Genomic DNA, 21,032 nt, shown 5'->3' with positions numbered 1-21,032 from the left:
TGCCATAAACTCTAAGCTCTTGGTTAGCATATAGTCTAAATTCTTATTAGCAAGATAATTACTTAAACAACTGCTTACTCCAGCATCATGTGGACAGCCAAGAAAATTCTGCATCTGGTTTGAGGGAGTCCTCATTGTTCTCATCCCTGTTTGACTCAAAATGTTCTATCCAGTCAGCCCTTTGTATCCACATGTTCCACATCTGCAGATTCAATCACACATGGGTATAAAATATTCTTAAAAAATTTCATCTGTGCTCAACAGATACAGACTTTTTTATGTCATCATTCCCCAAACAATATAAGAACTATTTGTATAGCATTTACAATGTATTAGATATTGTCAGTAATCTAGAGATGATTTAAAATACACAGGAGGATGTATATAGGTCATAAGCAAATACTATTCCATTTATTTATTTAATTAATATTTATTTTTTAGTTGTAGGTGTACATAATACATTTATTTTATTTATTTATATATGGTGCTGAGAATTGAACTCAGGACCTCTCATGTGCTAGGCGAGAGCTCTACCACTGAGCTACAACCCCAGCCCAAATACTATCCCATTTATATAAGGATTTTGAGCATCTGCAGATCTTGGTATCCTTGGGGGGTCCTGGAATATCAAGAGGTGACTATATTTGTTCTAAAGGTCTTTCACTCAAGATACTATTTCTGGCTAATAATTTTCTGTATTAACTAAGACTCTTTTTAAATAAAATAATTCATTCTGAATAATACTAACAGCAACACTACTATTACTCTGATAATAGTATAATGCCAGATTCGTGGGACCCCAATAGACTTCCAGGAGCCAAATCCGATGCAATCACACAAGAGTCTTTATTGCAAGCTTGAGCCTGGACTCACAACCGTTTCTGACACAAAGATACGGAGGAGTGAGTCCCTGTCCTTTGTTCAATGAGGATTTATAGGTTTTTGGGGGATACTCTATGCATCACAACATCACATAGCAAATCATTTCATACCGCAGGAAAGTCAAACAACAACTTTTAACATTGATTTGCACATTCACTGGCGGGAACAAGTTGGGTAAGGGTGATTGGTTAATACAAGAGGGGAATTTGTTTGAACTGATTGGTTTAATCTGTGATGGGTGTACGTGCTAAACTACATGGTTTCCCAACATGTTATCAACCACCATAAACTACTAGGGGGTCATCTGGCATCCCAGGTATTTTCCCTGTCTCATGCCTATTGGTGGTTGCTTGGGGGTTGCTATGGGTCCTCACCTAGCCTAACTGAGTCAGGGATACCTGGTGTCTCTTGTTATTTGCAGACAAACAACTCAGCAGGGTGGGTATGTGCCTAGGAGTGCTCTGTGGGTTTTTTCCAAGGACAAGGGTCATGCCCCCTTCCTTGGACAGGCTTTGATGTAGAGGCTGATTTCTCAAAAATGGAGTCACATCAGTTTCTCAATAGTAATAGTAACAGTAAATATTTTGTACTAGTACATGGCAAAATAGATGCTTAATCTTTGTTGAACAAATGCAGACACTGTACTAAGTACCCTTTTGTGTGTTTGTGTGGTGGGGGATCAAACTCAGAGCCTCATGTATGCTAGGCAAGTTCTCTGTCCCTGAGATATTCCCCAGCTCTTTTACTAAGTATTTTAAATGAATTTTCGAATTTAATCCTCATTACAACTCTATACTAGTAACTTTTACTTTTTGTATAAAAGATCTCTGTGACCCAGGAGTTTAGAAATGGCCTAAAGAACATACAGCTAGTAAATGTTGGAGCCAGGATTTGAACCTAGCCCATCTTATTTTTTGCTACCCCATAAGCAAAAAAGAAAAGGGGGGGTGGGATTAGGAATTTATTATAAGGGAGTTATTGTAGAATCAAGGGCAGAAAATCAGGTGAACTGCGGGATGAGCTGAAACCAAAAACTAGGAAGCTTTTGGCAATACAAGTCATCTTTTCTCTCTGATTCTCCTCTCTGCTTTTCAGATTAGATAGGGTACTTTTTAAAAATATTTTTTTAGTTGTCAATGGAAATTTATTTATTTATTTATTTATTTATTTATTTATTTATTTATTTATGGTGCTGAGGATCAAACCTAGGGCCTCACACATGCCAGGCAAGTACTCTACCACTGAGGTACAACCCCAGCCCCAGATAGGGTACTCTTGATGAACAAAAGGGAAATATTGAAAAAAAATGATACAACCGATCATCTCTCGGGTCCCTGCTTTTGACTGGCTTTGGAAAATTCCAGCACTATCCCAACTCCCTTAGTAACTTGGGGCAAATCATTTCATTTCATTGGCCTCAATTTCCTTGTGTATAAAATGAGAATTTTGTATCAGAGATTTCTTTGTGTCACTTCCACCTCTAAAATTCTGTGATTCTCAGTATTGATAATGGAGTTGAATGTGTAGGTTTGATGAGAAGATGAGGAAGGGTGCTTAGAAAAGAGAGACAGAAAAAAAGGTTTGGGAGGAACCTCAGTGTTAATTATTATTTAGAGTAGGAGTCAAGTAAAGAGCTTTGGAAAGATATAAAGAGAGATAGAAATAACTTTTAACCCTGATCACCAGCTTATTTTGAATAGGATCCTTCTGAGCAATCCAAGGAGTCTATGAGCAATCCAAGAGGGAATAGTAACTCCTTGAACAGTGATTAATCTGGTTTATCTCTTAGATTTTTTTATAGGACTTTCACCTAGGCTACAGAACCAGAGACAAAGAGAAATCCCAAATATATGAATGTCTAATAGGAAAGTCACATCTCTCTGGGTCTGTTTTCTTCTGATGTGTAAATTGAAAGGTTTGGTCTCTGTGATCTCTGGGTCCTGTTCATATCTTAACATTTTTGGGTTCTTGGTTGAATATAAAGCAGCTCCCTTTTCTGAATGATCCATCTTTGGGCCAGACCTCTGTTGTCATTCCCCTCTTTTTCGGTACCAAGGAATGAACCCAGGAGCACCAACAACTGAGTGCCATCCCCAGCCCTTTTTTATTTTTTATTTTGAGACAGGGCCTTGCTAAGTTGCTGAGGCTGGCTTTGAACTTGTGATCCTCCTGCCTCAGCCTCCTGAGCCACCGGAATTACAGGTGTGTACCATGCACCATGTCTGGCATCATTCCTCCTCTCAGTTTATACCTGACTGCCCAGTTCCTTTCTTTGTGGCCTCTTTCCTTCCTCAATTTCCTTGAATCCTACTTGCTTTTTAAGCTCCTTTGCATCCTCTTTGTTTTCTTACATTTTTCTACAGACCCCCAGATTACACATATGATCTCCAGTTCTCTGTTTCTATGTCTGCTTACTTCTCTTTGCATCCCTGGCTCCTAACTCAAAATAACTCCTTGGGTTCCTCCAAGGGCCTCCTGGGATCTCCTATCATTGGTTTCTCTCACAGAAACACACCCTTTCCAGAGCTAAAGGATCAGGTATTCAGTGGCTCAGGTGACAAACCTGCTGTCAGGTTACAGATATTGTTTCTTGAAAGACCACACTACCATGTCAGTGGAGCCTTGGGCTGCCTATAGTGCCCTGCCCTCACCTGGCTATTCCACACAAGGTGAGAATAACCAGAATTCACCTCTAGTACCATTGCTTACCTGGAAACATGGCTCTGAGCCTCTGGCCCTCACTGCTGCTCCTGCTGCTGTCCTGCACAGGTGAGAGATACAGAGAACAGTGTTGAGGATTAAGGGGAGGGCTGCTTAGAAAGAGATGTAAGAATGTGTAGGTTAACCAGATAGGAAAAAAAAATACTAAAGGGACAAGGAAGAGGGTCAGAGACTGTTGCCAACGAAAGGGACCTCACTTCATCTTTACATGCAGGCAGGGAATTGTGTTCAGGGGCAAGGCTGACTGGGCTTTTTCTCCTTATTAGTGACCTCTGGTTTCTCTCCTTACAGTGACTCTGACCCCTACCGGACCTCAGTCCCTGGACCCTGGTCTCTCTCTCTTGAAATCATTCCTCTCTACTCTGGACCAGGCTCCCCAGAGTTCCCTCAGCCGTTCACGGTTCTCTGCATTCCTGGCCAACATTTCTTCTTCCTTTGAGCCTGGGAGAATGGGGGAGGGACCAGTGGGAGAGCCCCCACCTCTCCAGCCCCCAGCTCTCCGGCTCCATGATTTCCTAGTGACACTGAGAGGCAGCCCAGACTGGGAGCCAATGCTAGGGCTGCTGGGGGATGTGCTGGCTCTGCTGGGACAGGAACAAACTCCCCGGGACTTCCTGGTGCACCAGGCAGGTGTGCTGGGTGGCCTTGTGGAGGTACTGCTGGGAGCCTTAGTTCCTGGAGGGCCCCCTGCCCCTACACGACCCCCATGCACCCGTGATGGTCCCTCTGACTGTGTCCTGGCTGCTGACTGGTTGCCTTCTCTGCTGCTGTTGTTAGAGGGCACACGCTGGCAGGCCCTGGTGCAGGTGCAGTCCAGTGTGGACACCACCAATGCCACAGGTCTCAATGGGAGGGAGCCAGCCCCTCACTTTTTGCAGGGTTTGTTGGGCTTGCTTACCCCAGCAGGGGAGTTGGGCTCTGAGGAAGCCCTTTGGGGTGGTCTGCTACGCACAGTGGGGGCCCCCCTCTATGCTGCCTTCCAGGAAGGGTTGCTCCGTGTCACTCACTCCCTGCAGGATGAGGTCTTTTCCATTCTGGGCCAGCCAGAGCCTGATGTCAATGGGCAGTGCCAGGGAGGTGAGTGATGCTGGGTAGGGGGCTTGGATGAGGTAGAGCAAGATGGGTGAGATTGGGGTAGTTCTCTTTCTTGCTCTTTTCCTCCTAGGTAACCTTCAACAGCTGCTTCTCTGGTAAGTAACAAAAGACCAGTTCTGAGGGGTTGGACCTGGGAACTCTGGAGTTGGAGGCTGAAGACTTCACCTATAGAGCCAAGGAGAAAATGGAGTGTGGCTTAGGGGTTTTGGAGTGTGAATGTCTGGGTTAGGGTTCTTTGTCCATCTCTTCCTAGCCACGTGGCCTTGGGCGTGTTACATACTCTATGTCTCAGTTTCCCCATTTGTAAAATAAAGATGATAATATTAGTTACTGCAGAGTTGTTGTAAGGTATGAAATGAGTTGACATTGTATTATAAACTGCTTAGAACAGTACCTGGCTTAATAAACTTTAGCTAATAAAGATGGGGTATGGAAAAAGAAGAAAGACTGAATTTCTCTACTCCCTTACTAATTCAGTACATCAGTGTCAGCGTAGTTAGGCATATTCAGTTGCTAGGCAGATTTCCTGATATGAGGCCAATCAAGGATTGAGTTTAAGCTACCTAAAACCAGATGAAAAAAGGAGAAAGGAAGGAGTCAGGTAGACAGAACGGAGTTCAACTGGGGCTGTTCCTAGGTGATTTTGTGCTTTGGCAGCACAGCTCTCTCCTTTTCTTCATCCTAGCATTTAACCCAGTAACACCTACACTCAGGAACCTCATTTTTGGAAAAGCCTATGCTTTTCACGCCCCCTGTAGGGCTCTGGGGTAGGGTCATACTCTTCAGTTGGAAGAAATGTGAACTAACCAGATCCTGCCTGCTCCTCCCTCTGCACCCAGGGGCATCCGGCACAATCTTTCCTGGGATGTCCAGGCACTGGGCTTCCTATCTGGATCGCCACCCCCACCTCCTGCCCTCCTCCACTGCCTGAGCACCGGTGTGCCTCTGCCCAGGACTTCCCAGCCCTCAGCCCACCTCAGCCCTCGCCAACGACGAGCCATCTCTGTGGAGGCCCTCTGCGAGAATCACTCAGGCCCAGCACCACCCTATAGCATTTCCAATTTCTCCATCTACTTGCTCTGCCAGCATGCCAAGCCTGCCACCCCACAACCCCCTCCCAGCACCGCTGCCATCTGCCAGACAGCTGTGTGGTATGCAGTCTCATGGGCACCAGGTGCCCAAGGCTGGCTACAGGCCTGCCATGACCAGTTTCCTGATCAGTTTCTGGATGCAATCTGTAGCAACCTCTCCTTTTCAGTCCTATCTGGCCCCAATCGCCGCCTGGTAAAGCGACTTTGTGCTGGCCTGCTCCCACCTCCCACCAGCTGCCCTGAAGGCCTGCCCCCTGTACCCCTCACCCCAGAGATCTTCTGGGGCTGCTTTTTGGAGAACGAGACTTTGTGGGCTGAACGACTGTGTGTGGAGGCAAGTCTACAGGCTGTGCCACCCAGCAACCAGGCTTGGGTTCAGCATGTGTGCCAGGGCCCAACCTCAGATGCCGCTGCCTTCCCACCCTGCCACATTGGACCCTGTGGAGAACGCTGCCCAGATGGAGGCAGCTTCCTGCTGATGGTCTGTGCCAATGACACCATATATGAGGCCCTGGTGCCCTTCTGGCCTTGGCTAGCAGGCCAGTGCAGGATAAGTCGTGGAGGCAATGACACTTGCTTTCTAGAAGGGCTACTAGGTCCCCTTCTGCCTTCTCTGCCACCTCTGGGTCCATCTCCACTCTGCCTGGCCCCAGGCCCATTCCTGCTTGGCATGCTATCCCAATTACCACGCTGTCAGTCCTCTGTGCCTGCCCTTGCCCACCCCACTCGCTTGCACTATCTCCTGCGTCTGTTGGCCTTTCTTCTGGGTCCAGGGGCTGGAGGGGCTGAGGCCCAAGGGATGCTGGGCCAGGCCCTGCTGCTCTCCAGTCTCTCAGACAACTGCTCCTTCTGGGATGCTTTCCGCCCAGAGGGCCGGCGCAGTGTGCTGCGGACAGTTGGGGAGTACCTGGAGCAGGAGCAACCAACCCCAGCAGACTTCGAACCCACAATCAGCCTTAGCTCTGGCATGAGCAAGATGGAGCTGCTGTCTTGCTTCAGTGTGAGTGTTTCCCTTGGGGGAAAATTCCTGGAATAAGGGAGGGACCTCCAGGGGAATTCCTTCAATATGAGAGGCAGGAGAATGTATTTACAGTGATGTAAGCACACAATTCTAGAGTCTGACAGGCTCCGGTTCACATCTTAGTTCCATGATCAACCTTGGACAGGTTATTCAGCCTCTCTGAGCAATATCTTTCTCTTCTTATCTATAAATTAGGAGTAATAATGGTGCCAATCCCCTTAGGGGGCTTGTAAGGATTACATGAGATAATACATGCTGACATGCTGTGGGCTTAGCTCACTGTATGATACATAAGCATACAATAAATGTTATATTATAATTATTCTTTTTCATTCTTTCATTCTCCCCCTTTCTACTCCAGAAAGAAGAGGAATCAAGTTAGAGGGCTCTAATCCCCTCCCTACAAGTTAGAACTGGGGGTTGGCAGTATATAGGAAGGTAAATCAGGAATGAGAAAGATTCAGGGGGACTACAAATCAGAAGGCTTGGGCTGGGTTCAATTATGCCATAAATTAGTGTGATCCTAGATAAGTAGATCAGTTTTTCTGGGCTTCAGATTCTTCTCTGTAGAGTGAAAGGGCTTAAAATATGTTAAATACCATATTTCATTCATTGAGTATCTGTTATGTGCAAGGCACTTTGTTAGGTTCTATTGGGTATATAAAGATCCTTGACCCCACATTAGGGCCCCCTTTTTTAAGCTCTGGCTTCAAGGAAATGGAATCCGGTAGACTGGTAGTAATTTGGTTTAGATGTACAAATACTTGTTGAGCCAACTGTGGACCTGGCATGGGAGAGGACATGGAAAAGCTTAGAACATGGACTCAGACTTAATGGGGCTCAATCTCTGAAGAGACACACATACTTGCTTCAAATTGAGGATAATCATCCCTCCAAAGTTGAGTTTGGGTGCATGGGGAAGCTGCAGGAGGACAGAAGAGAGGCTATCTTGGCATCTTGTCTTTTTCCCCACCAGCCTGTGCTGTGGGATCTGCTACAGAGGGAGAAGAGTGTTTGGGCCTTACAGATTCTAGTGCAGGTAACAGGTGGAGGGGTGCAGGGGTGGACTGGGTGACAGCCATTGCCTGAAGTCCTTGTCCATGAAGTGAGGTCATGCCCACCATGATCTCCTGTTCCCAGGCATACTTGCACATGCCCCCAGAAAATCTCCAGCAGCTGGTACTTTCAGCAGAGATGGAGGCTGCACAGGGCTTCCTGACACTCATGCATCGTTCCTGGGCCCAGTTGCAGGTGGGCATAGAGGGAGGAGGGAGCAATGATGGAGGGCAATCTAGGGATGAAGTTTGCTTGGAACCTAGTATTCCAGAGGCTTGCGTTAGTGGGAGAAGGAACTCCAGAGAGGAGATGGCAAGAATACCAAGCATCTCCAGAGCTAGCATCCATTCCTGTGTCTCCCAGGTGCCCCCATCCGAGGAACAGGCTGTGGGTCGCCTGACAGCCCTGCTGCTCCAGCGGTACCCAAGCCTGACCTCCCAGCTCTTCATTGACCTGTCACCACTCATCCCCTTCTTGGCTGTCTCTGACCTGATGCGCTTCCCACCATCTCTATTAGCCAATGACAGTGTGTAAGCACCACTCCTCCAGTTTTCATTAGTATCAGGCCATCCCCATGACCCTAGTAGCCCTGTCCATAAGTCCTCCCTGTTAAATTGATGACAGTCTCCTTTCCTTCCATGAGAGCAGGGCTACAGAAGATCAGGGGACAATAGTTTGGAATAGGTAAAGGGTTAAGACCCATTATTCTCCATAGCCTGGCTGCTATCCGGAATCACAGCCCAGGGATGAGGACTGAACAAAAGGAGGCCCTGGCAAAACGACTTCTGGCTCCTGAACTGTTTGGAGAAGTGCCTGCCTGGCCCCAGGAGTTGCTGTGGGCAGTACTGCCCCTGCTCCCCCACCTCCCTCTGGAGAACTTTCTGCAGCTCAGCCCTCACCAGGTATGAAAATCATCTTTTTTACTTGACTGGCCTGTCTTCTGGTAGTTGGGATAGGAATCAGTGACATGTCTCCTAGTGGGCCCCTCCCTGTAAGTGTCCTATAGTGCCCCAACACAGGATGACCCTCCCCATCTCAGATCCAGGCCCTGGAAGATAGCTGGCCAGTGGCAGGTCTTGGGCCAGGGCATGCCCGACATGTGCTGCGCAGCCTGGTGAATCAGAGTGTTGAGGATGGTGAGGAGCAGGTACGCAGGTGAGTGTTTGTGGGAACAATGATCAGACCAGATGGGAGAGGAAGAGAGGCAGGTACAGCTGCCATGTGGATTGGTGTTCTAGGAAGGAAGGGGAAAGAGAGTACACAACGGGTCTAGGCAGTGTAGGGCTCCAGGAGAGACACTTACATATGGTGCCCACATTTCCTAGTTTATGCATCAAATTGCCTATGCCACATACTCACATAGTCCCTATCTTAGTAACTAGGCTCAGTAATCACATGAAGGCCAGTTTCATGCTCTCTTCAGACTTGGGTCCCTTGCCTGTTTCCTGAGCCCTGAAGAGTTGCAGAGTCTGGTGCCCCTGAGTGATCCAATGGGACCAGTAGAACAGGGGTTGTTGGAATGTGCAGCCAATGGGACCCTCAGCCCAGAAGGACGGGTAAGCCCCTTGACATAGGCCTATAAAGCTCCAGCCTTTCCCTGAGATGTGTGGATGACTTTCCTGATTTTACCAACCAAGCTCAAGCACAGAGATACCAACCCCTTCCCTACCTCTGATACCTTCATTTCTCCCTCCATGGTCATTCTTACCTCTTACTACCTCTTCTTGGCCCTACCCTATCTGGTCTGTGGTACCCCAAAAAGTCCTTTGCCATTTTGAATTTAATCTACTCTGGTCCCATCCCTGGTTCCAAGGAAAGGTCCTTGGAAATCTGGGTGTGGTATTAAAGAGGAGGTTAAAATCCATCTCTCTCTCTCTCCAGTCTCAAACCTTCTTTGGTTACAGGTGGCGTATGAGCTTTTGGGGGTTTTGCGCTCATCTGGAGGAACTGTGCTAAGCCCCAGGGATCTGCGAGTCTGGGCCCCTCTCTTCCCTCAGTTGGGCCTCCGCTTCCTTCAGGAGTTGTCAGAGCCCCAGCTTAGAGCTATGCTTCCTGCCCTACAGGGAACCAGTGTCACACCTGCCCAGGTGGGCCTGTCTTACTCTCTAGTGTCACATTCTGGAGCCCTAGTCAAGAGAATCACATTTAGGGACAATATCAGCCCCTTTTTTCCTTGGGTGAGCACTAAAGGTGAACCTTATCCCAATAGGGTCTTCCTCATTCCTCTTCCTTAGCTCAAGAAGGACCCTGACTCATGTTGGTCACTGGGGATGGTTGAGAGGGAGCTGGAAGTTTTGGAGAGCAGGCCCTAGGAACCTGTTGAGGACTATTGTTTTCTATTTCATCCCATTCCAGGCTGTTTTGCTCCTTGGACGGCTCCTCCCTAGACATGATGTGAGTAGCAGCCCTCTGGAGATCTCTGTCCCCTTTACCCTGCCCTCTAGTCCCCCTCGTACCTATTGCCATGCTGCATTGTGACTGTTGTCTTCCCACCACTCTACCTCTTCCTCAGACCTCTTGTCTTTCTTGCTCCTCAGCTGTCCCTGGAGGACCTCTGCTCCTTGCACTCTCTGCTGCCAGGTCTCGGTCCCCAGACCCTCCAGGTCATTCCTAGGAGAGTACTGACTGGGGCCTGTTCCTGCCTGGCCCCTGAACTGTCACGCCTCTCTGCCTGCCAGACCGCAGCATTGCTGCAGACCTTTCGGGTATGAGTGTAGGAAGGATGAGACCATCAGGGATATGGGTGCCAGTTGGGAGGAGGGAAAATTTCTTATAATCAGGGAACCTCCCTACCCCATACTTACCAATTACTTTACATACAAACTTACACAAATACATTACTGATTCTCATGCAGGTGAAAGATGGTGTTAAAAATATGGGTACAATAGGTGCCGGTGCAGCTGTGTGTATCCCTGGTCAGGTATGTGTGAGATCTCCCAACTGAGCTCCTCTCTGTGTACTGGGGCAGTTCCATCTGGATGGTGTTGCCTTGCACACTTGCCTTGCAGTGGTCTGAAAACAAAGTTAGCTCTGTGCCCACTTAGATATTAGTAGTTCTTCCCAGTTCCAGATACAGGACAGCATGATCCCATCATCCTACAATGTCAAAGCCAGAAGTTCCTGAGAATTTTTAAGCCAACCACCACACTTTGAGATGAAAACACCAAGATTCAGAGAAACTAAGGGACATTAGTTTATCAGGTGCCCAACTAGCAGCAACCCTTAACTACAATAGATTTTTATGTATTCATGGCTACAGTGGCAAATGCCATTCCATAACAATCCTAGCTTTGGTTCCTTTCTATGCCTGTGATTCCCTTTCTCTGAGGGCTGAGTGCAGACCCTCTCACCTATTACTACACTGCTACGCCCATCATACCAGCAGCCCATCCCCACCACGTGGCCAGATTGCCTGCTTCCCCTGCTCCCATTAAAACTTCTACAACTGGACACTTCGGCTCTTCTGGCAAACCGAAGACGTTACCGGGAGCTGCCATGGTCTGAGCAGCAGGTAATTCTCTCACTTCTTCCTCTCAATCTCTTCCATCTTCTTTACCCACCCTTTACCCTATTTGGTGGCTTATCCCTAGGGTACTTTGTAATCAAATCTCTCTCTCATTCTGTCTTTTATTTGGAAGAATAGGGACTGGTATGGCCTACAGAGTGGAGAGGCAGAACTGAGTCCCTAACATCTTAGGCATTATCTTTGCTGGGAAGCAACTCTTCTTTTTTTTTTCTCTTGTAGGCACAGTTTCTCTGGAAGAAGATGCAGGTGCCCACTAACTTGACCCTTAGGAATCTGCAGTGAGTAATTTGTGTTGAGCGGTCAATTTAATCTAACTGACGTTTTGTGTGTGTGTGTGTGTACTGGGGATCAAACCTAGGGCCTTGTACACACTAGGCAAGTATTCTACCATGGAGCTACATCCCCAGTCCCCCACTAATATTTTTTAAAAATTCTTACCATGTGTCAGGTACCTTATGATATGCAAGGGGGGATACAGGGATGGATAATTTATAGTCCAGTTTCATCAGCATTCCTCTGGTTCTCCCACCCCCATGCCCTTCTGTCTTTTTACAGTGCCATGCCCATCCTGACTTAGAGCTAAGGAACTCAGAAGAGCTGAGTTCAGGTCCCCATCACTTACTTGTACTCTTAGGCAAGTCATTTAACCTCTCCAAGCGTCAACCTTTTCTTTAATAGAAAGAGAATTAAAATGTACTTACCTCATAGGTAGTAATGACAAGGCAGGGGTTGCATTTGTAACTCTGGTAGAGCACTTACCTAGCATGTATGAGGCATTGAGTTTGATCCTTAGCACCACATAAAATAAATAAATAAAATAAAGGTATTGTGTTCATCTATAACTAAAAACAATGACAAGTCCTATAAGATATTTTTTTTTAAACTTTTTTTTTAAAGAGAGAGTGAGAGAGGAGAGAGAGAGAGAGAGAATTTTTTTTTAATATTTATTTTTTAGTTCTCGGCAGACACAACATCTTTGTTGGTATGTGATGCTGAGGATCGAACCCGGGGCGGACGCATGCCAGGCGAGCGTGCTACCGCTTGAGCCACATCCCCAGCCCTATAAGATATTTAATATAGTATCTGGTCCAATACAAATTCCCAATAGACATTTGATGTTATTTGTTTAATTCAAGGTAACTTCAGAGCCATTGGCCAAGCAAAAACAAATAGGAGTAAATAGGTTTTAGTTTATCCACACCCATAATAAAAGAGCTAGGGGCTTCAGAACTTAAATACATAGTTCTTGTCTCTGTTTACCACACTTCAGGTAGATTGATATTGGGAATGTCAATTGACCTTTCTAAATCTTTATTTTCTTCTCTGATAAACAATGACGATATTAGGGAAAGTTAATGAGAAGATATGTGTATGAACATTTCTCCAACTGTAAATGACCATAAATGAACATCTGTCTTTGTGTTAAGAGTGCTGATATCAAGGAGCAGACAGGCTGTGGCATGTGTTATATCTACCCACTCCCACAGGGCTCTGGGAAACCTGGCAGGAGGCATGTCCTGTGAGTTTCTGCAGCAGATCAACTCAATGGTAGACTTTCTTGAAGTAATACACATGCTCTATCAACTGCCCACTGGGGTTCGAGGGAACCTGGTAAGAGAGGGTACTAGGGCAGTAACTAGCAGGAACAACAAGACTGGGACCCTGGGTGCAGAAACCTAGAACCCATGCTTGGCTCTGTACTGACCCTGCTTCCCCACCCTGTCCCACAGAGGTCCTGCATCTGGGTGGAACTCCAACGGAGGATGACAATGCCTGAGCCAGAACTGACTACTCTGGGGCCAGAACTGAGTGAACTTGACACCAAGCTACTACTGGATTTACCGTAAGCTCTATGGCTGGAGGTACTGGATCCTCAGAAAGCTCAACTAGAAGATCTGCCCTTAGGAAATGCCCAAGAGGAAGCAGTTTTCTGTATGGTGGTTTCCTGATACCATTTATAGCCCAAAGTAGAGGATTCTATTCAAAGTTGCTCTCTGTATTGCCTGGCTCCCAGAATATGGCCCCAGCATAGGACAGGGGAGGGAGACAACATTGTGCTGTGACTTGCCAAGTAATCTTGATATAACCCAGGTCACATTAATCAAATAAGAGTATCTGAAATGAGGGAGGCAATGGTCCAATTCTGCAGACTACAGCTCTGCAGACTACAATTTCCAAAGGATTGTAATCTTCTTAGGGCTTTGTGTTCTCTATATGTTGAGGAGTGGAGAAAATATATGAAAAACATGACAAATGCTTTCAAATCCCTGAGGGGCTATCAAATAGAATGTATAAGGGCATATTTCTGAATAGTTCCATAGGGCAAGATGAGGACTGTAAGATATGGAAAATGACAAACTCCAAAATAGTGTGGTCTGGGAAGAGGGAATAAAGAGGAGGGCAGCGCGTGGATGGCATTGATCCTTTCCCAGTGCATTCTTTCCCCATGACAGAACAATCCCTAGAAAGGAAGCCAAAGTATTGATTCATCCCCAAATAAATCCTTTCCCAGTGACAATACAATGGGACCCTGAAGATAAAGAAATAAGCACTGAACACTGACCCCAGACCCTCCATTCTTCTCCAAGTAAAAATATTGCCCAGTAAAATTTCAAATTCTCACAAAGCTGTTTCCTGAGTGCCCAAACTGACATGCTCTGTTAATAATTAAGTCACCTCTCAGAGTAACCTATATATAGCAAAAACAAATAGGAGTAAATAGGTTTTAGTTTATCCACACCCATAATAAAAGAGCTAGGGGCTATATAAAGACTCCCTCTTTAGCCAGTAGCTCATTTTCTACCAGGAAAGTGGCTCCATCAGATGTGTGATTTCATTGCTGAATAAAGGCTGTGCTGATCCATGAAGTTTGCACCTGGCTTGGTCCTTTTGTACTAACAAGGACTAATGAGTTAAAAACAAATTTTTATTATAATATGTGGAAAATTAAGGTAGTGCATTCTTTTTTTATGAAAGTCTGATTGAACTTATTCACTTGCTACTAAGACCTAGATAATCATACATTTCAAGGCAATGAAAGGAGAAATGGTTTCTGAGTTTTAATAAAACACATCAACAACAACTAACACAACTCTGTAATTATTGAGATTATTTGTTAGTTGTTTGTGGCAATTTTTTAAATTTTTAATTTGTTTTAATTAGTTATACATAGAATATATTTATGCACTTTGATATATCATACATAGATGGGATATAATTTCTCATTTTTTAAAAAAATATTGTTTAGTTGTAGATGGATATAATATCTTTATTTTATTTTTACATGGTGCCAGGGATCAAACCCAGTGCCTCAGGCATGCTAGGCAAGTGCTGTACCACTGAGCCACAACCCCAGCCCCACAGTTTCTCATTTTTCTGAGTGTACATGTTATAGAATCACATTGGTCATGCAGTCATATATATACATAAAGTAATAATGTCTGTTTTGTTCTATCCTTCCTAACCCCCATCCCTTCCCCTCCCCTCCCTTCACTTCCCTCTACCTAATCTAAGGTAACTCTGTTCTTTTCTAGTGACTCTTCCTTATTGTGAATTAGCATCCACCTATTAGAGAAAACATTCAGCCTTTGGTTTCTTGGGATTGGCTTATTTCACTTAGCATGATATTCTCCAACTCCATCTATTTTCCGGCAAATGCCATAATAGTAATAGTCCAGGGTGTGTGTGTATGTAGGTTTCACATTTTCTTTATACATTCATCTACTGAAGGACATCTAGGTTGGTTCCATAGTTTAGCTGTTGTGAATTGAGCTGCTATAAACATTGATGTGGCTACATCACTGTAGTATGTTGATTTTAAGTCCTTTGGGTATAAACTGAGGAGTGGGATAGCTGGGTCAAATGGTGGTTCCAGTCCAAGTTTTCAACCATAGAAGCTATTCAATCCTAAGCTGGGTGGCTCTGTGGCAGAAATGCTACGGAGCAGATTCAAGTATGGGTTTGGGAAGACCAGATGAACCTAAGCCCTCTCCATCACAGAGATCCTAGGAGCTTATGAATATCTCCCTGATATGTTTATTTTCCCATTTTTTGATCCTATTTCACTGCCATCTGAACTGTAAGTCAGAGCTGGAGAAGGAAGGGTTATAGTGGTCCAGGGGATGTGGTGATGGTAAAAAAGCTGTTGATTTCATATATGCATTTTTATATGCCTTTCCATCGATTTTGGCTCTTGTATATAACTGGCCCAGTTCCAGAATTTGCAGCCTTTTACAGAGTACAGGATATTACTTTTGATTTCTGGGCAAAAGGGCTTTGTTTTTGTTTTTATTAATGCCATTCAAATCCATTTAAATATGTTGGTTCTCTGAGATAACTCAGAATCCCAAGGGCATGGATGAGGTGAAAGATTAAGACCATGAATCAGAAATCCTCATTTGTGAAAAGGTGTGAAGAATTTTAATAACTAATATGTAGAGCTTTGGAGTCCATTAGATCAGGTGAGATTGTTATTTCTTTTTAGGAAGACAAGAAATAGGTCACTCTCTTTGTTCTCTCCCTTCAAGCAAACAGTGAGAATTTGTTCAGGGCCGTTTGATATCAGTTCCTGTTCATGGTCACAGGGCTTGATCTAGTCACATAAATTATCTGGGGAATGTGGGGTCCTTTCTCAACTTGGCTCGGTTCCAAGTGAGTGCACCTGTTGTCTAATTGCTATAATAGGATCCAGTTGATGGACAGATTGTCTGATGAATCTATTATGTTGGTGGTAGAGCTGATACAAGGAGCTCCAGAGCAGCTGCTAGCACTGACCCCAATCCACCAGGCAGCCTTGGCAGAGAGGGTACTACAAAACCTGGTAAGAGTTCACGCTTCCAGATTCAGATCTGTTACCCTTGGCAATGTGTACCTTTCAAACAGTGTTCTCTGTGTTCTAACCCCCACCTCCCTCTCCTTGCTACTAAATAGGTTCCTATGTATAAGGCCTTATCCCCTTAATCTGCCTCTTGATTCTACTCCTTGATAATCTGCTTCATGTTTCTTGTCCATACCCCTTGAAGTTCAAGAAATCTCTTGGATTCCACCTTTCAGTCTTTATGCCTCCTCATATCTGGGCTCATTCGCTATTTTTAAAAAGTGAACAAAGGCAATGAGCTCACAAAGATGCTAACTTGGGAGCATGAGGAAGGGAAGGTCAAGGGGCTTGGTGTCTGGATCAAAGAGGCTGGTACTCTGAGTCAGAGATAAATTGTCCAAGGATTGATACTCTTCTCCAGGCTCCAAAGGAGACCCCAATCTCAGAGGAAGTGCTGGAGAAACTGGGTCCCTTGGTTGGATTCCTAGGGATAGAGAGCACACGGCGAATTCCCCTACCAATCCTGCTATCCCATCTCAGTCAGCTGCAGGGATTCTGCCTAGGAGAGACGTTTGCTACAGAGCTGGGACAGCTGCTGTTACAGGAGCCTGTTCTTGGGTATGGACCTTTGAGAACTTCAGATTCTAACTTACCCTATACCCAGCCCCTCAACCATCATCTTCAGGGGCAGAATATTCCATTTGCTTAAGTCCTAAGTTCTCCCAATCCTAGCATATCCTCTTTTTTTCCATAGTTCCCTCAGCTCCCTAGCCCATGATCTTCTTCCTGTCCCCCAGGAAACCAGAGTTCTGGAGCCAGGATGAAGTAGAGCAAGCTGGACGCCTAGTATTTACTCTGTCTACTGAGGATATTTCCTTGATCCCCAGGGTGAGATGAAAGAACAAAGGAGAGTAAATGCATAGAGGGGACTATAAGCTGGTATTGGGGATCTTAGGCCAAAAAGTGTGCAGTCTGATTCTGGAAAGTACTGCTGACAGACATAGCAGCTGCAGCAACTGGCCCTGATCCTGTGTGACTCTCCCCACCTTCCCTTTCCTCTGTCATGCAGGAGGCTTTGGGTCCAGAGACCCTGGAGCGGCTTCTAGAAAAGCAGCATAGCTGGGAACAGAGCAGAGTTGGACAGTTGTGTCTGGGGCCACATCTTACTCCCAAGAAAGCAGCCCTGGTAGCTGGGTTTGTGCGGCCAGCTGCTGAGGATCTTCCAGGTGAAGCTACCCAAATACTCATATGTCCAGCAGGCCATACAGAAGAGGGTCTCAAACAATGATGCAGTCAGAAGTCTGGCCTCTAGAGCTGGGGTTTTAGCTTAGTGGTGTGGTGAGTCCTTAGAGCAAATTCGCAAATCTGTGGTAGCAGGTTTGGTCTGGTAATTTACAAAGCAAAATGATTGGAGGAATGATATTCAAATTCTTTTCTAGTTCTAAGGTTCTGTGATTCTGGGAGTTTATAATCCATTAGGTTTTTAGTCTAGGACTCCTAACTCACTTCTTCCTCGGCTATGTGTGGAGCTCTCTACTGAGATCCCCAGAAGGAAGAAGACTACTTGGGAGCTAGAAATTCTTTGGAGTTAGATACCTGAATTCTAATTTAGCTTTGTCATTAAATTACTGGGCAACTTCCTCAGTAGTGCATTTATGAAATCAGCCCTTGTTCCTCTTCAATCACTTATTGTTCTAATATTCTCTGAGCCCTATAAATCTCACCCCATAATCATTCCTTGACTCATACCTGCCTACACTACCCCACCCTCCAAAAGTTGGAAATGTCATTCATCTACAGATATCTCTCTGGGCATATTTTAATACTATACTGACCCCCAGACCTGCCTTTCTACTCAGAACCTGTACCAAATTGTGCAGACATAAGGGGGACCTTCCCAGCAGCCTGGTCTGCAACACAGATTGCTGAAATGGAGCTCTTGGACTTTGAGGACTGCCTGGCACTATTTGCAGGAGATCCAGGACTTGGGCCAGAAGAACTACAAGCAGCCATGGGCAAGGCAAAGCAGGTTAGGGATAGAGAAGCCAGTAGGAGTTGCAGGGGGGAAAACATGAGGAAGTTGGTTGAGAGTGTTATAGGACACAAGAAAATGGGGAGTTGGGTGAGAGGGGAAGAAACAGGAGATTAAAGGGTTAGAGGGTTTTGGATCACAAATAGATCAGAGGGGATCAATGTTGAAGAAAGGGGCTAGAATAGTGGATAGAGAGACTAGAGTAGTGGGAATCAAATTTAGTGTGTATTAAACCATCTGAGTGGCAGATTTTTAAAATGCTGTTCCTGGGGTCCCATATTAGACTAAGAATCTCAGGTTGGGTCTAGGAATCTACATTTTAACAGATACATCAGTGAGTCTGGTGTACTTGAAGGTTTAGAACTCATAGACTAGAGTTTTCTTTTTTCTATTGATACTCTAATTTTTTTAGTCCCAGAAACTATAATCCAATTCTCTCATTTTACAGTTGAGGAAAGTAAAGAAAAGGCAAGTGATTTGCCCAGTGTTCCACAGCTAAGGTTAGAGACAAGACTAAGACCCAACATTTTGACTCCTAGTGCAGTGCTTTCTCCATTCACATTATTCCTCTTTTTTTCCTAGTTGTGGGGTCCCCCCCGAGGATTTCGTCCTGAGCAGATCCTGCAGCTGGGCAGGCTCTTAATTGGTCTAGGAGAACGAGAGCTACAAGAGCTGACCCTGGTAGACTGGGGAGTACTGAGCACCCTGGGGCAGATAGATGGCTGGAATTCTGTCCAGGTAATACCTTCTCTCCTCCCTGCCACTTCCCCAAAATCCATCCCATAGACCCAGGCCTATAGGTTACCCAAAGTCCAAGGAATTTTTTCCTGTGACCCTCCCTGACCATTCTTTCTTAAAAGTATGGTGCTGAGAATTGAACCCAGTGCCTCACATGTGCTAGGCAAACACTCTACCACTTACAACTTCAGCTTCTCCCTGACCATTCTTTCTGTCATTTCTCAATAGCTCACTCTAGTTATCTAAGGAACTCAGTGATTTATTCACAGTGAGGTCCTGGACACATAATATTCTCTCTTGCCTCTTTTTCTTTTGCCTCCTTTTTTTTCTCCCCCCCCCCTCTTTTTTTTCTTGAGCAGTGGGTATCTTTAACCTTCCCCCTCGGCCATTGGGTCTTCTGAAAGAGCCAGGTCTGGGATTTTTTTTTTTTTTTAAAGGATATGGTCCAGTAGCAGCTACCTAATCCCCTAATAACTTCCTTATTCACTAATTTCCCATGATTTCTTTTATCCTATGTGCTTGTACCTCCACTCTAGCTCCGGGCTGTGGTATCCAGTTTCCTACGGCAGAGTGGTCGGCATGTGAGCCACCTGGACTTCATCCACCTGACAGCACTGGGTTACACGCTCTGTGGACTACGACCAGAGGAGCTACAACATATCAGCAGTTGGGAGTTTAGGTCACCTGTAGAGGGGTTATGGGTGATGGTGCTGAGGTGAAGGTGGGCTCTCTGGGGAGGGAAGGATTATGAAGGGGTAGTCCCATGAAAAAAGGGAGATCATTTGAAATCATCTCTTTCCCTCTTAACCACAGCCTCTATCACTGAAGCTGAATTTTCCTTTCTTCCCACTTTGCCACAGCCAAGCAGCTCTCTTCCTGGGCAACCTGCATCTCCAGTGCTCTGAGGAACAGCTAGAGGTTCTGGCCCACCTCCTTGTGCTTCCTGGTGGTTTTGGCCCAGTCAGTAACTGGGGACCTGAGATCTTCACTGAAATTGGCACAATAGCAGGTGGGGAGGCTGGACTCTAAATGTTGGTGCTAAATTTCAGGATTTGGTTTCCATATCATGGGTGGACTGGGTGGAGGACTGCTTTGGACTTCTTAAAGCAGAAGTCTGAGAAAATGTTTAGGTAAGGAGTTGGAGACAATGTTAGAAAAGGTAAATTTGGGAATAGTTGGAAGGGAAGTTTTAGGTTTGAAGAGAAGGGAAGAGACATGACAGTCTATAACATTTAGATGAATCCTGCTTCCTTCAATAGCTGGAATCCCAGACCTGGCTCTTTCAGCACTGCTACGGGGACAGATCCAGGGGCTGACCCCTCTGGCCATTTCTGTCATCCCTGCTCCTAAATTTGCTGTAAGTTTTGTTGCATTGGGGTCTGGGTTGACAATAGGAGAACCAAAGTTACATGTATACACTAACTCCTATCCCCACTTCCAGGTGGTGTTCAATCCCACCCAGCTATCAAGTCTCACCAGTATTCAGGCTGTTGCTGTCACTCCTGAGCAAATGGCCTATCTGAGTCCTGAGCAGCGACAAGCAGTTGCATGGGCCCAGCATGAGGGGAAGGAGAGCCCAGAACAGCAGGGTGCGTTCCTGACCCTCTATATCCTGATTCACAATATAAACCCTAATTTGGTGCTGTCTGACCCATAAAGTCTACCTAGGGAGATCCGTGGAGTGAACGGGTCTATAGGAAGAGAACTTGTTTCCAAGTACCATTGGCTCCTGGGAAGCAGAGTTGTGATATTCCTCTATTCCTCATAGGGCGAAGCTCAGCCTCGGGCCTCCAGGAGTGGTCACAGTCCTCCTGGGTTCTGGTATTGACCATCAGCTTCACTGGGCACCTGCTATGAGCCTGTCTCTACAGTTAAGAGAGATTATTGAGCAAGAAACCTTACATCATAATGAATAAAGTGCAAATGGAAGTACATCCCAATTATTCTCAGGAAGCAGATGAGAAATATGGGTAAAATGCTAATGCTTTCCACCCACCTGGGAATCAGTGTTCCTGGCATGCCTTATCTGGAGTCTCTTTCTATCATAAACAAC

General features: G+C 45.6%; 1 protein-coding gene across 1 annotated transcript; it reads left to right on the top strand.

The window, feature by feature from the left end:
• Window positions 1-3,599: 3,599 nt before the first annotated feature.
• Strc (stereocilin) lies at window positions 3,600-20,836 on the top strand. The gene is made up of 29 exons (XM_026391486.2): window positions 3,600-3,651; window positions 3,895-4,680; window positions 4,769-4,793; window positions 5,538-6,789; window positions 7,787-7,849; window positions 7,951-8,061; window positions 8,230-8,396; window positions 8,582-8,768; window positions 8,906-9,021; window positions 9,290-9,422; window positions 9,771-9,953; window positions 10,222-10,260; window positions 10,404-10,571; window positions 10,722-10,787; window positions 11,253-11,378; window positions 11,613-11,671; window positions 12,881-13,004; window positions 13,124-13,236; window positions 16,077-16,212; window positions 16,631-16,827; window positions 17,007-17,097; window positions 17,279-17,435; window positions 18,069-18,238; window positions 18,824-18,979; window positions 19,516-19,658; window positions 19,840-19,988; window positions 20,239-20,336; window positions 20,421-20,568; window positions 20,748-20,836. Exons 1-29 carry the CDS (start codon window positions 3,600-3,602, stop codon window positions 20,834-20,836), a joined length of 5,304 nt encoding a protein of 1,767 aa, XP_026247271.1.
• Window positions 20,837-21,032: the final 196 nt, after the last annotated feature.

This window comes from Urocitellus parryii, chromosome 6 (assembly GCF_045843805.1).
Source record: "Urocitellus parryii isolate mUroPar1 chromosome 6, mUroPar1.hap1, whole genome shotgun sequence".
Lineage (NCBI taxonomy): Eukaryota > Metazoa > Chordata > Mammalia > Rodentia > Sciuridae > Urocitellus > Urocitellus parryii.
This window is presented reverse-complemented; position numbering and strand designations above follow the sequence as displayed.

Bases quoted from the DNA above. Each gene is read 5' to 3' on its own strand.
- Strc (XM_026391486.2), top strand. From the start codon at position 3,600: ATGGCTCTGAGCCTCTGGCCCTCACTGCTGCTCCTGCTGCTGTCCTGC. The intron at 8,397-8,581 runs GTAAGCACCACT...TATTCTCCATAG, and splicing joins CTATTAGCCAATGACAGTGT to CCTGGCTGCTATCCGGAATC. The intron at 11,672-12,880 runs GTGAGTAATTTG...CCACTCCCACAG, and splicing joins TTGACCCTTAGGAATCTGCA to GGCTCTGGGAAACCTGGCAG.